The 14,681-nt window shown below is 39.1% G+C and overlaps 1 protein-coding gene across 2 annotated transcripts in view; it reads left to right on the plus strand.

Annotated features, from left to right (window-relative positions):
• Positions 1 to 14,435, plus strand: part of LOC102193455 (netrin-G1-like) — a 65,405-nt gene extending 50,970 nt beyond the window's left edge. The window contains exons 4-7 of one of the 2 annotated variants that reach the window (XM_005729083.1): positions 1,818 to 1,990; positions 6,688 to 6,714; positions 7,901 to 7,945; positions 13,815 to 14,435. In XM_005729083.1, coding sequence (XP_005729140.1) covers positions 1,818 to 1,990; positions 6,688 to 6,714; positions 7,901 to 7,945; positions 13,815 to 14,053 — 484 coding nt within the window. In that variant the 3' untranslated portion in view covers positions 14,054 to 14,435. The remainder of the gene's footprint in view (positions 1 to 1,817; positions 1,991 to 6,687; positions 6,715 to 7,900; positions 7,946 to 13,814) is intronic. The other variant, XM_005729084.1, reaches the window with a different exon arrangement.
• Positions 14,436 to 14,681: the final 246 nt, after the last annotated feature.

Consider the following 14,681-nt stretch of genomic DNA (forward strand, 5'->3'; position numbering starts at 1 on the left):
CACTTTATATATTGTAAGGTAAAGCCCCTGCAATAATACAAAGATGATCCCCTTTGAGCAAGCACTTTGGAGGCAGTGGAAAGGCAAAACTCCCCTTTAACAGGAAGAATCCTCCAGCAGAAGCAGTCACAAGGATGTGACGACATCAATGTCACGATGTCACACAAGTCACGATGGTTTGGGGGAGAGGGGAGGGAGACAGGACAAAGACATGTGAGAACCAGAGATGAATAAAAACTACTAAAGTTGTGTATAAACGCATCATGAGTGAAAAAGTATGAGAGAAGGAGAAACACTCACGCATCATGGAAAGCCCCAGTAGCCCAAGTAATGTAGCATAACTAGGGTTGGATTCAGGGTCAGTTTATCCAATTGTCATTGTACATACTGTAAGTAAAAAAGGAAAGTCTAAATCCTAGTTTTAAAATAGTTCTGATATTATTGTGCTGATGGTTATTTAATGTCCTGTTTTTATCTAAATTCTACTAGTATTTTATGTAAAGTACACTTTTGAGCTTCTTTTGTTGGTATTGATTGAAGTAGGCCATGGCAGAAATAGTTTGAGAACCGCTCCTTTAAAGCTTATTCACTGACTCTCTAATGCTGTTTAACAGCAATACCAGACGGGGTCTAGTTTCCTTTGTTTCCCGCAGTTATCTATCATTAAAGTGAGATGTCACAGTAAGGCCAGAAAGTCAATTAGAACAGATGTATTTCAGATTGCTGCTGCTATTTCTTTGTCTCATGTTCAGCGGTGATTATAGGAAACAGATACCCAGATCCTGACTCTCAAATGAGAGAAATCTTCCCTCGGAAGCACATTGTAAAAACAAACATAGGCATGATGTGAAACCATGAGCTGACCAAACCTCTGGGGAGGTCTCCCGTGTCAGATTCACTCAATGGCCTGCATCCCAGCTGTTTCTGTATCAGTGCCCTCCTCCTTACAAGATCTGAGGTCACTAGCTGTAACCTTTTACCCTCATGGGACTGAAATCAAATAAAGGGAATTATATTTGGAACACTTACTATATGAAACTGTATTATCTCATTTGGCGACAAAAAAAGCTTGTTCTGCCTCGGGTAGAGCTCTTTCCTTGGAGTTAACACAAATGGAAAAAAGGTTATATTCTAAGTGCACGTAGTTTACTGTCTGCTCATTCAGGTTGTTTAGAAACACTCAGAGGAGACTCAAATTGCAAACAGCTTGTTCTTTTTCAGCAAGCATAGGCGCATGCTTCTTCCATGTGGTCAGAAGGGAGGTGGATTTGGAGCGCCTGAAAGCCATCCGCCCTTTTCTCTTCTCCTGTCAGGAGAATCTGTCAGCTCTGCCACAGTTCGGTCTAATAAACCAGCTTTGCCAACTGGTAGGGTTTCCTGCCTGGAAGCTCCCTTGCCAAATAACTTTGAAGAGAAAGAAAAAAGGAGTATTCTCTGGCTGCCCAGCTTCTCTTTATTGTATCATCTCTCTATCAGATCCCTGCTTTGTGCTCAATTAGCGAATCTTACAGAGTGCCTTTCATTTAGAGCAAGAGTGGCAAAAGTGACCTTATTCGCATTGCTGTTCTCTCCGCAGGGGCAGTAACAAATGAGGCCTTGTTTTTTTTAAAGGAGAGCATAATGAAGCTTTGTGGAGGAACGATCCAAGTCAGATAACCCACCAGGATTTTAATTTACCACTGTCAAAAACTTTGAAAGCTGCAAAAAAACATACCGAGGGCAGGGTATGCATATTCCCTCCAGAAAGTATTGATTCAATGGATGCAGAATGATGCCTATTCATATCTCTGTCTTTTGTTGTTATTCTTGTGTCTCAGGTGCAAGTGTAACCTGCATGCCAACAGCTGTGTGTTTGACAAGGGGAAGCTGGGCTGTGAGTGTGAACACAACACCACAGGGCCAGACTGCAGCCGCTGTAAGAAGCACTACCATGGAAGAGCCTGGAGTGTGGGGTCCTACCTCCCTATACCCAAAGGAACTGCAAATATATGTAAGTACAGAAGCGCTTGTAATGCTATGTGGACAAGCACTGGCCATGCAGCTAATTTGCAAGTGGCTGGCAGCACATTGTTTCCACTCTTGCTGCTTGTTACCAATAAAGGGAGCCACAATGAAACATCTTTTTTCATTCTCTTTGAGAGATTATTCTGCCTCTTTATGATTTCAGCTCTTTGCCACTGCACTGCATTTTTGCCAGATGCTGTTTGTAGCCTAGTTTTTTGACTATGTTTTCTAATGCATTGTAGATTTAACAAACTGCATACTGAGGACTTGCATGTCACATCATATTTGACAATGATCAGTAGTATAACTTGTATTTTTGACATTTGAGGTGAAACTCGTTAAAAGACCCATGTTTACATTGTGACAAGCTGACTGGTGAATAGCTGGGTATTCCAAGAGTGCACAGCCTTTCAACATAGTTTACTCAAATCATTTGTCAAGAGAAATTACAACATATTAGTTATAAACACAAAAACATTAAAATATGAAAAAAATTTCATAAATAAAAAGGGTGAGCTTTCATTTATTCAATATTCATTTCATGTAAAGTCAAATAATATAAGATTTTTTGTGTTTTCACAAAAAAACAATCAAAACTCAATTGTCTCAATTTATTAGAATAAATGATGTACAGCTTTCAAAATGTATGTCTATTTAAACATTCGGTAGATTACCAAGAATTACTTGGTAAAGTGTGGTGTGGTTTGGAGCAGATCAGCTTTTGGCACTGCTGGGGTGTTAATGAAGGCCAGGTTGCTTTAGAAGCGGTCTTTGGCTCATCTGTATTTCTGGGTCATTTGTTTCTTATCTGTCTTGACAATACCTGGTTCAAGTCTGGCAAGTTGGCTGGTTAGTCAAGCACAGTAATCTGAAGGTCAGCAAACCATTTGGTAGTAGCTTTGGTGGTGTGGGTAGATGTTTGGTACTGCTGGGAAAGGAAATCAGCATCAAGCTCGTCAGCAGATGGAATCATGAAGCTCACTAAAATATTCTATTAGATTGCTGCTTTGGAATTAAAACACATTTCCAGTGGCATGGCACAGCAAATCACTTCAGAGTGTGGAAACTTCACACTGGACTTCAAACAACTTGGATTTTGTGTCCCTCCACTCTTCATCCAGACTCTTTAATTTTAGGTGAAATTTACTTTCACCTAAAAAGTTTAGACCTTTTTCTCCTTATCCCAGGAAAGATGCTTCCTGGGAATTGTCTCTGCTCAGAAGTGGTTTGACATTGGAAATATAATGTGCCCCTTTCCTAAAAACATCTGTCCATAGACCAGCCTCAGTCCACTACTTGTGAAACTCCTACATGTTCTTGACATTCCTCAAGGCTGTAGTCATCCCTGTGCACCTTTTCCTACAACACTTTGCCATTCTGATCAATCTTTCATTAATATGCCTTAATACAGCACTCTGCAAACAGTAATTGTAATTTACTCAAACTCAAAATGAAACATTCTAATAGGATTTCAGTGGATTTCTGAATGTCATAAACTGTAACCCATAATAATTCAAATTGAAACAAAAATTAAGTCAGAAATATTTCACTTTGTGTGGAACATATATTGAATGTGTATATAAAATATGAAAATTTACCCTTTTGAATGAAATTTTCATGGTATTTGATTTCTTGATAATACTAGATGCACTAGTATTTGTTCTCGCTAATGATTTTTTTCAGATCCTATAATGTTCTTATTTTGATATTGTATTAAATTGCTACTTATAAATAATTTTAAAGTATTTCCAAGTAGTTAGCAAAGCCAGTATAGAAAAAATATAGAAAAATACAGGGGAAAAAAAACCCTGTTCACATTCATGTTTTGTCAGACAAAAACCAGATGGGCCACTCAGTCCAAACATGTGACATATGGATGTATGTGTATGTAAAGGATTCATCGGTGTCACATTTAAACATACTGAGTAAGTCTCCATTTTTCAGTGTGAAGGGTTAATGTTGGGAAGGGGAAAGCTCCTGAGCAGGTCACAGACAGCTTTCTCCTGTCTGACAAACGTAAGGCGTACTATAGCGAGCTTTAACAGAGAACTTTAATCTCTCTGTGTCTAATATTGCTGCAGCCAGCCAGCAAGTCAAGGCACTGACACCAAAGGACACCTTGTCCATATCTCTGCATCTGACGGAATAGAAGTATTTTGTGCCCTGAGATGCGAACGCAATGGGATCACTGACTCAAATTCACTGTAACCTGTTAGTCTTAGGGTCTTTGCATCACTGGTAACCTATTTTCTGCATTTCATTCATTTAGTATTCACAATTAAATAAGTGTCAATAGTCCTCCTACAGTAGTAACACTTTAACATTGAATTTATTATTGCTACCTCAACTCCATGACAAGTGTGAATTTGGTATCTCTGAGGCAGAAGGTGCTCTTTTGCATTATCCCCATTATAATCTTGGACTGGAGTTGAGTCACATTTATCAAATCCCATGCCTGAGGCAGGGGGCTCATTGCTTCAATAAATCTAATACAGCCACGCAGGGATATGGTGGTAGACGGCCAGGCAAGGCCAGATGGTGGAAGATCTAGCCCTCTGGTCCCCCATTCGCTCTGATTCAGCCTCCAGTCAGAAACACTCTCATAGCAGCCGTCTGCTGGGATTGACAGCAAGTTCTTCAGATGTTCAGTTTGATTGTCTCACTTGAATTCTCAGACATCGTGTTATGATTAGATTTGTACAGAGATATGGTATTGCTATCGATCCGCTGTGTTGGTAAATTTGTGCAGTAACACTAGTTTTCTTGCTCTTCTAAGGGAAATTTCTCATTGATGGATTGGATGATTATTCGTTCATTAGAATTTTTTTATCAGTCTCCTGTTTGCATGTATGCACGCTAAGCTGTGTGCACGCACACGCATGACATACACGCTCACGCACCACACTCGATTGTGTGTGGGAGTCTGTTTGTGGGAACATTTGTGAACTCTAAGGAGATATTGCTGGATTTACCCCTACACGTCCTCTGTGTTATGAATCTCCTGGCAATGTGGTGCTCACTGCCAGATTGACAGGGTGTTATTAAAAAATCCAACACTTGGCCGCATCTGCACTGAACTGATGAAACCAAGGTCTACCCATATCAAAAGCAATATTAGCAGTTGTTTGGAAGTGGCATAAAATGCAATAATGTTGCACATGGTAGTGACGTAACAATATTGGTCCCCCAGGTGTTGAACGAACACACTTTTGTCTTGAATGATTCTTATTTCTAAGCTTGGGTCCAATAATATGCCTTTACCTATTATGTGAAGCTCATTTTTCCCATGAGGATATTAAACATACAGCCCTTATATTACCACAAATATGTGGAACATGCGAAATGTAATTACGATTTAATAGCTTTCATCTGTCATCAAGTCTTCCTCTTTAATCTCGGAAGTCATTTATCTCACCGCTAGGAACAGGGCAGGGTCTATTACATATTCAAAACCACTGTACATGCAGATATATGGACATACGTGACCCTTCATCTAATAAATTTTAGCCCAAAATGGTGCACTGAGTTGCTAGGGGCCATAGCTGTCAGCAGCAGAAAGACTGAGAGTGATTCAAATCCATGATTTTCTGAAGTAAATAGCTCTGTGTGTAGGTGGTGGTGGTGGGGGAAAAGGGGTGTTGTCTGTAAGTTGCCTTCAGAGCAGAAGAGGAATCACTTCAAGAATTATGTTGACAGTTCACTTTGCAAAGAGCGTCAACTCATCTTGTGTTCCAAAGCAGGTTCAGAGGTCAAGGCAGGTTGGGTCTGAGAGTTTGATCAGACTGTAGAATGTGCTTTGGCTTCAAAGGGCAATATTGTTTGCCCTCCATTTCTCACATAAAGCTATGAGTGAGAAATTGCAGCCTAAATGTGCTTTTTGCAAATTGGAGCTCAGGATCTCTGATTTTCCGTTTTTTTCAACAGTTGTTGTAACAGGTAATTTAGTGAGGAATAGGCTGCAAACACTATTAAAACCCCCAGTGAAACATAATCACGTGACGCAAGCTTGTGAAAGGCATCCAAAATTGCACTAATCCTGGAGTCACATTTGCTTGGTGATAAATATCACACAAAGATGGTGAATCCACAGCCAGATCGAAACACACATGGATTGTCAGGTTGTCATTGTTTGCAAATGTGTGTTTTGTTTTAAGACAGTTGAAGGTAATTTTTTGTTGTTCTTCTTCCCCAGTGTGTTTAATGAGCTTTTATCTCTCTTTTCTACATATTAGGAAGTTCCACGAACCTGACAATGAAAGACGATTACAGCAACTAGCATTTGTAGATGACGTTTGATGTGTTGATTCATTCATTCAAAGATGATATTGAAAAACGGTGAACATAAGCCAAAAGCAGATGAGAGAGAAAAACTCTGTTTATTGAAAACATGAATGAAACTGCTGATGACAAGACTTTTTCAATAGAGTTTTGATTCGGTTGACATTTTGTTGCCAGCAGGCCTGTTATTACCATCAGAAGAAGGCGGAGTGGTCAGGTTCTCTTTAGAGCAATACAATAGCTGCTGCTAATCAGCGAATGCACTGGAGATCAATGTGATAAGTGCTGGTGTTTGGTTTTTTGTTTTTTCAAAGTAAACAGCACCATCAACAATATTTTCTCTCACGAGTAAAAAGAAATGAGTCGATGCGTTAATGATACATTATTTCCTTGCTCTTTCCGCAGGTATTCCCAGTAATCACGGACCAGTGCGTAAGTTGATCAGGCTTTTTTATTGGCATGCTGACTAATATTTTCCTCCCTCAGTCATGGCTAACTCTTGTTTGACTGATGATGTTGTCTGAGAAATTGTGCTGTACGTTGCCATTACCATTGATCAGCATGTTTTCCACAGTGGGAAAAAAAATCCATCCTACCAGGGCACTCATGTAGAATTGAATCCTAATACCCTACGTCTATTGAGGGGGTGAAACGATGCATGGCGTGAGGTTGAGTTTCTCCAGTGTAGTTCTAATAATGATCACTGACATAAAAGTAAGAGTGTTTGAAAACTTTAGAGTTTATCCTACTAATAAAAATTTAACCTTTTAACATTCCTCTAATTTATTTCAAACCTTTTCCACATTCCAGCAGTTTTTCATATTTCATGCTGCCGGTTTTCATAGTTTGAAATGATTGTTTTGCCATATTAAATGAAAAACAATGTGCATTAATTCCCATATGGCACTAAATCAGTTACACTTCTCTAAATTAAGCTATCAAATTTCTGGGTTTTAATTATACCATAAGCCAGTCTGAATAATCTTTGAGGTTTAAAACAAATTCAGATCTTAAGATTTGCCATATTCATTACTTTAAGCTATGCATAAATTGGATTGGTAGTTAGAAATATTATGTATATTTGGTAGCTATTATGTGAAAACTTGCAAAATAATGGTAACAATTGATACATCTTGGTACTGGCGAGTTTATAAAATATGGTGGAAGTCCTGAGTGTCTGGCCAGTGTATCAGAATGATTTTTCCTTTCCAAACTAGAATATTTGTTCTAAGCACACAGACAGATATTTGCACTAAAGAAAGGAAAACCTTTTTTTTTTTAATGAAGGTGTGGTTCCAGCCATGCTTCCCTCTGCATGTTGATGCCTGAAGGTGTCTCCACATACTGGATAACAAAAGCAGCTACCATGCATACACATTGCTATCTTTGTACTGTGGAAAATTCATTTAAGCTGCATGCACACTATTCTACATTAAGCCATTTACTACTCCAAATGTATGGCAGGAATCTTCTGGAAAATTGGACATATCTTTGGCCTGATAAAGGTCATTATTGTAAAAACCAGCAACTATGCATGCTGTCCCTGTGCTTTAACTAAATAACAGCATGACTTATTTGACAGCCAGTGTAATACATAACCTTTCCCATTTTTACACAGATCGGGCAAATGCTTCATCTCTTGGTGTTGCAAATCGTAATCAAGGTAGGCTTATTGGCTTTGTAACTTCAGCATGACATTACCCATAGATAAAAAATTATCGACTGGTTATTGATTGACCGTTTGGAAAAAAACAAAAGTGTAATGTAGAATATGCAAATTCTTGTGTGCAGTAGGTTGTCTTCCCAAAGCCCCAATGCTTTCATCCTGCATGCAAACAAACACACGCTGGTCCTTACAAGGCAGACCTTTTGTTGTGAGAACACTGCAGGGAATGGACCACATGCCTCATGATCACCGAGTCCACAGCCTTCTAACCCCTTTGATCATGCCCTTTTTTTAATTACCCAGTACATTCTCTAGGGGTGCACCCTTTCTGCCACGTTCTGAAAGGAAAAAAATGAAGAAGAAGAAAAAACAGGGAGAAAAAAGAGGAGAAGGAAGGAGAGAATAGGCTCCAGGGGGGGTTTATGTAGATTGATCTCCAGCTATCTCCAGATAATCCTCAGGCCCAGATTTTCTGTGTAGTGTGTGTTAAGTCACATCTGCACCACTGCTCTCACAACCAGGAGAGAAAAAAATTAAAAGAAGACTTTGAGGATTTCCACAATTAAGATGGGGAGGGGGGGTTCCCTCTTTTTTTTCTTTTTCTGGATTTGTAAAACTGTGTATGAGATTAAACAATAATCTAATCTTTCTGCCGTCAAAAAATAATTAAATGAAACTGGCCATTAAACAACAACTCCATCAAGAATTTTCTAAATCAAACGTGACATCTTTAAATGGATTATGTTACTCCACCAGTAGTTTGAAGCAGACAATGTTCTGAGTAATTATTTAGAAAATGATCTGTTAATTTTCTGTTGATTTGTGATATATAAAACTAAAACCTTAACCTGAACAGCCGCTGATTTAATTGCTCTTAAGTGTAAATAGCATTTACAACAAACCAGTCTGGACTATAATAATGGGTATATAGTTGACCTAATATGCACTTCTGTTGTTTGCGAAGACCCAATAAAAAGCAAAACACACAAAAAAATCAACTAACAAACTACATTAGCAGAGGTTTCTCCCGTGTTTCCCGTGTGCTAAGCTAAACTGGTAGCATGTTAGCTGCATTGAAGTATAGCATATCAACATAAAAGTGATAGCCTTGTCCTCATCATACTGTCGGCCCAGAAGTAACTAAGCACATATACTAACATTTTCTTAAATGCAACTTTCAGATCTTGCAGTTTTGAGTTGAAAAGCAGTAACAACTGCAACATTCGAGTAAAAGGAAAATCATGCACTTTCTGTCTTCAGATCCTCACCACCTTCAAGTGCTACTATACATCTGACAGTTTATATTGAACTTCAGAGCGCTGAATCACTGACTAATGATGAAGCCTTCATGCTAATACGATAACTGGGGATATGGCTGAATGAAAGTTTCAGCTTTCACTGACATCATGGCAAAAGATATTGACTGAGTGTAATTGAAACAACAGTATTCTGTCTCCAGGCAGATAATAAAATCCTGTATCTGACAACTGTCTCCAGGTAAAGTCAATTACCTGTACGAATCCATAGTTATAGAGACATTTTAAAAAATATTAAATGCATAACTGTGAATGAATATATTTTAAACTTTAATTAAATACAGGGGCATTTTGTTTCTGCAGGGTAGTCTTTTTAAAAAATTGGATCTTAAACTTTATGACTCACTTTCAGTCATCAAGAGCAAACCTCATTCATGTAAAATCCAATTGGCTGGTACAGACAGATATATGTAACAAGATTGGATGTTCAATAGAATACACCTCCACTACATGACATATCTAGATCTTTCATTAAAAGAGTGACACTAGCTACAGTGTGATCCAGCTTATCGATTTGTGCCTTTTAACTTATCGTGCTGTGATTTTCGGTATCTCAGACACTTCAGCTGCGGAGTATGTGAGGACATCAAGAGTTCACAGAGATGAGAGGATAAAAGAACTGTCTGAGTGTGCTTTTGGACAAACAGACTACAATCTCCTTTTAAAAAGCAGAAAAGAAGGATGATTAAGTCCAAAGTGTCACAACCACAATAGATTCAATGTATCCACAATAGTCTAATCCAGTTGTAGCACAATGCAAGACAGATTTACATTTAATTGCTTTAAATTGTGTCACAATTGCAATTCCACAAACAACAATGGGAAACATAATTCAGGTGTTTGTCCTTCCTGTCACTTCTGTGCTGTTGCTTTGGTAAATGTTCTCCATGTTGCTTCGTGCAGCACCAAAACCCCAGAGTGGCTCTGTCATAACAGTTATACTGCTAAAATGTCACACATCTGACAGAGGTGTGAGGTGCACATATGTCTCCCGCAGAGTATGCCGGTCCTTGGGTAGGACTGGAATTGCTGTGTCTTCACTTGCTGCACAAGCCCAAGAGTGAGTGATGTCACACAGGGTAAATTTGTAGACCCACTGCATAAAAAAAAAAAAAGGGGGGGGGGGGGGTTTAATGTCCTCTGGAGGGAGCTTTACAAAGGCTGAAAAATAGCCCTTTAATGTTTTCATTAATTCCTCCGAGCCAGACTGAAGACTACAAATTTTAAGCTAAGAGCTGGTGTGGCATACAGTGAGGAATCTCTACAGGGACGCTCCCTACAGTGTCCCACGGTGTCCTTTCAGATTCCATTATTCTTACATGGGAAAGGCTCATCTTTGTAAATTGAAGATAGAAGGAGGACCAGCTCTGCCAAATTTCCCACATTATTACTGTGCTGCCAGCATCCGCTCCATTGCCTATTGACTAAGAGATGCATTTGTGCCACTGGATGGGTTTGAAGCAGGAGGACAGTTTAACTTTCACTGCCAGTGCACTTATTTAATGTGTCACTTAAAAAAGTAAACTACATAACAATCTAGCTCAGGAAATTTAAACTACCCATAATAATGAATTTCTCATTCACATCTTCCGATTCAAAAGACACTTTTCTCTCATGGAAGATGGTGTGATACCTAGTGTTAGTAAACCACATCTAATAGCAGGTCTTGAATAAATATTCATGTCAGGAATTATTTTAGATTATATGATCTTGCTGCTTCAGATTGCAGGCCTGGAGAGACTGGGTGCATTTGTTGTCTTTATAGAATATTTCTTGATATAACTTGACAACTATTATCACCACAGGGGAGAACTGAGTAATAGATTTACTCTAATGTTTGTCCAATAGTTTTAAAAATATTGGGTATATACGAAGACTTCATGATAAAAGTATTAGTCACTTCAGCGATAGCAGAAGAGCTGAGAAAATAAATAGGATTTATTCTTTTTTAAAAAAAGTAAGTAATTTAACAAACATTCCACACCCCAATTTTAAACCTAGGGAGCACTCTGGGTTGAGGGCTGGGGTGGATGTAAGCCAATCTGTTCTTCTTCTGTTGTCCACTCTGTACACGGTTATGTGAAATGTATTGCATCCAGGTAGTTTACTTTGTGGATGTTGTATTCTACCATGCTTGGTTTGCTGTCCTTTGTTACTATAATACAACCAACTGAGAAAGTTTTCATTTCACTTTAGATAACAAAAAAATAATAATTAATTTATAGCGTAAAGCATCTTTTGTCACGACAGCACAACAAAGACAGAACAGTCTTAAGCCTCTGCATAAGCAAACTAATTGGTTTTACAGATGCTTTTAGAGAGGTAATGGTCCTGAGGGTCTGCTGGAGGATACACAGATTATCCTTCGGCCACAGGCAACAATGTTAATGTGTTGACTAAACTACTGAGACTTGAAGTGTTTTCCAAAGCAGGTGTTTGCATTAGCTGTTAGAATTTTTATTTATTTTTTTAACTGACTAGAAATCACTGATTGGGGAATTGCCAGAGGACCATTAATGTTTGCGCCCACTCTGGACCCATAATTCATGAGTCCATTCCCACCACACCTGGTTAAAATATCTCCCCAGTCATATTTGTCCCTTCTTTGAGAGCAACAACTACAACATTGTTCCCACGTGGTGGTCCAGTCAGTCAGTTTCACACAACAGAAAGACACGATTAATGCATTGACATTTGATTGACACCTATTTAGTTATGAAATGGTTGTAATCTGAAAGTCCCACAACATTCAAACCGTGTACAGAGACTGGATTTGCCATAGGCCCATTTTATTATTAATTAGTTTAGTTTGTTTATTGCATTTACATATATCTACATGTAAATTATATTCCTGTCTCATGTGTTACTTAGCTTATATGTCATGCTTTGTTTTGCCCTGTCCTTGTCTCTATTTCAGTCAGTTTGATTGCTTTTCCCAACCCTCTTAGTTTTACTTGTTATGTTTTTTAGTCAGCTGTTAGTGCATGTGTGAGTTATTTTGTGTTTCCTGCCCATTTTCACTTGCTTATTTCTTTCTCTTACTGTTTTATTTGGTGGGGTGGGTTGTTTCTTTGCTTTTTATTTTATTGGCTTGTTGATATTACACGTCTTAACCCTCCAGCATCTTTTTGTTATTCATCTCTAGTAAATTTCATTAAATTTCACCTTTGTTTGCCTTACCCGCCCTTCTGCATTTGGGTCTTTTTTAGAGTCTCTCCTTTCCAGACTCATTCTTTTAAACAGCTACACAAAGAAAAAAAACTTTTGCATACAGTAACAAACTTACTATTAAAATAAAGGGTTTGACTACCATATTTGCTCGTTTAGTGCCACTGTTATTGACGCTTTAAATAAAAGCACAGAAAGGCCATTAAACATAACAAGGCTAACACAAAACAAGTCTGGAGACTGTTCAAAGAAGATGTAGACATGTCAGGAAAAGCAGATCTACCAGAAGCATCATTTCCAACACTTCATCGCAAAGTTATTGAAAATCCTATATTAAAGATAAAACCCTGTGTCCACAGCTGGAATTTCCATTTAAAGTGCATAACAGCAGTGGTGTCTATGTGCAGTGGGTAGGAATATTATTAAGTTAAATGCAATACCAATGCCTTCTTAATCGGTTTTGGCATGAGCAATGATTATTTGTTGAGTTTATTCTGATGCATGAGCCACATTACTGAAAACCAAAAATGTGATTACTATTTATGCAAGGAGAGATATCCAATTACACTGAAATCTCTTGGCAAATATTACCTCTTCCAGGATTTCACCTCTGCAAGCAGAGAGGCTTCCTGGGATAATTGAGTTGTGAGTTTTTGTCTGGAAATGTGGATATTAACTTATGTAGTCCTAATCAGTCTACATCAAAACAAAGAAATGTTTGTTAGCCGGTAAAACTCCAGCCACTGATATTACATCCTTCTTCTGACAATGTTGTATTGCTTGCTGTAAGGTTAACTACAGAGAAGAAAATAACAGCTACTGGTGAAATACCTGGAAATGCTCATTTGCATATGAAAGGTTGTGGTGATGTGATGGAGCCAGGTATCCATCCCGTGTCTTCTCCTCTTTCTGTTCTCTTCACCTCAGCACAGAGGGGCTGTTTCACAATACTCTGGCATCCTTTGATTCTCAAATAATTAAATTCACCTCATCAGAGCCATGGTTTGCTTGCTCTTTTGTTTTGCCAGAATTATTTGCTATAAAGTCCCTTTGGCACTACTAAAAATATCCATGAATCCATACAATGTCTGTGTTCCTTTGTTAAGTATTTTCAGAGGCTGTTGGCAGCATTATATTCTTTTAATATGTACCCTTGCTGTCGGTGTCCTCTTCCGTTTTTTGCACACTTTCTGAAGTCCTTGGCTTTACCCTCTCTAATGTGTCAGCTGTGCTCTAAGGACACAGAGCAGTACAGACAGGACAGGAAGAGGCAGCTTGTGCCCCGTGAACCTGCCTGTTGATGTTCTCTGCCGCCCTATCACTGAGTGATCTATTAATCACGCTTTCCTGTCTCCCCTGCCCTTTCTGCTTTGTCTGTGCAGCTCGGGTGTGTGACAACGCGATGCTGCGCTGTCAGAACGGCGGCACGTGCCACCACCATCAACGCTGCCATTGCTCCCCCGGCTTCACGGGCATCCTGTGCGAGAGAGCTCGCTGCCAGGGTCCAGGAGACTGCGATGACCAATTGTCTGGACAGGCCTCGCTCCATCATCGCCCCACAGGCCGCCACCACACTCTTACCCTTGTAGTGTTCCCGCTATTATTCGTTTCCCTTTGCTGAGGGACCTGAACCAAATCCTCAACCAAAACACGAAATGCTGAGAATGAACACTCAACCTTAAGGACATGAAGAACAAAGAATGTGTGGACAACGTGCTCAGCAGACAATATAAGCAACTCTTTTTTGTATATCCAAGGCCACAGTGGTGGATGGCAGTGTTATTAGCGCAAATGGCTGTGCACTGATGTGTTATACTGAGTGATAGAAGGATTTATGAAAGGTCTGGTGAAATCACTGCTGTCTTATAACTTCCCAGAGGAAACGGTTGGAGCCTTTGCTTTGTGATCTTGTCATTGGCTTATACTTCAATAAAGGCAGACTGGATACTCCACTCAGATAAAGATACCCACATCCTGAGAGCAAACTGTATAAAACTAGACACATGATTTCTAAGTATCATCTGAAGTTTAAAAAAAAAAGTATATATATATATACATATATAATAGTGTGGACGGGACTAAAATCATGTTGCCTCACTGCCTCCTTCCTTACTTGCTACCATCTTCTCTCCTTTCCTCTTTTCCCTCACTTTCTCCTTCATGTGCTTTGGTGACCCTGGTGATTTTACTTTGCGGAAGGGCGTCTGTTGTTTTGCCAAAAGCTGCACATGCGTTTTCAATTCCCTAAA

The sequence above is a fragment of the Pundamilia nyererei genome, unplaced genomic scaffold (genome assembly GCF_000239375.1).
Source record: "Pundamilia nyererei isolate P.nyererei 1_Seehausen unplaced genomic scaffold, PunNye1.0 scaffold00031, whole genome shotgun sequence".
Classification (NCBI taxonomy): Eukaryota; Metazoa; Chordata; class Actinopteri; order Cichliformes; family Cichlidae; genus Pundamilia; species Pundamilia nyererei.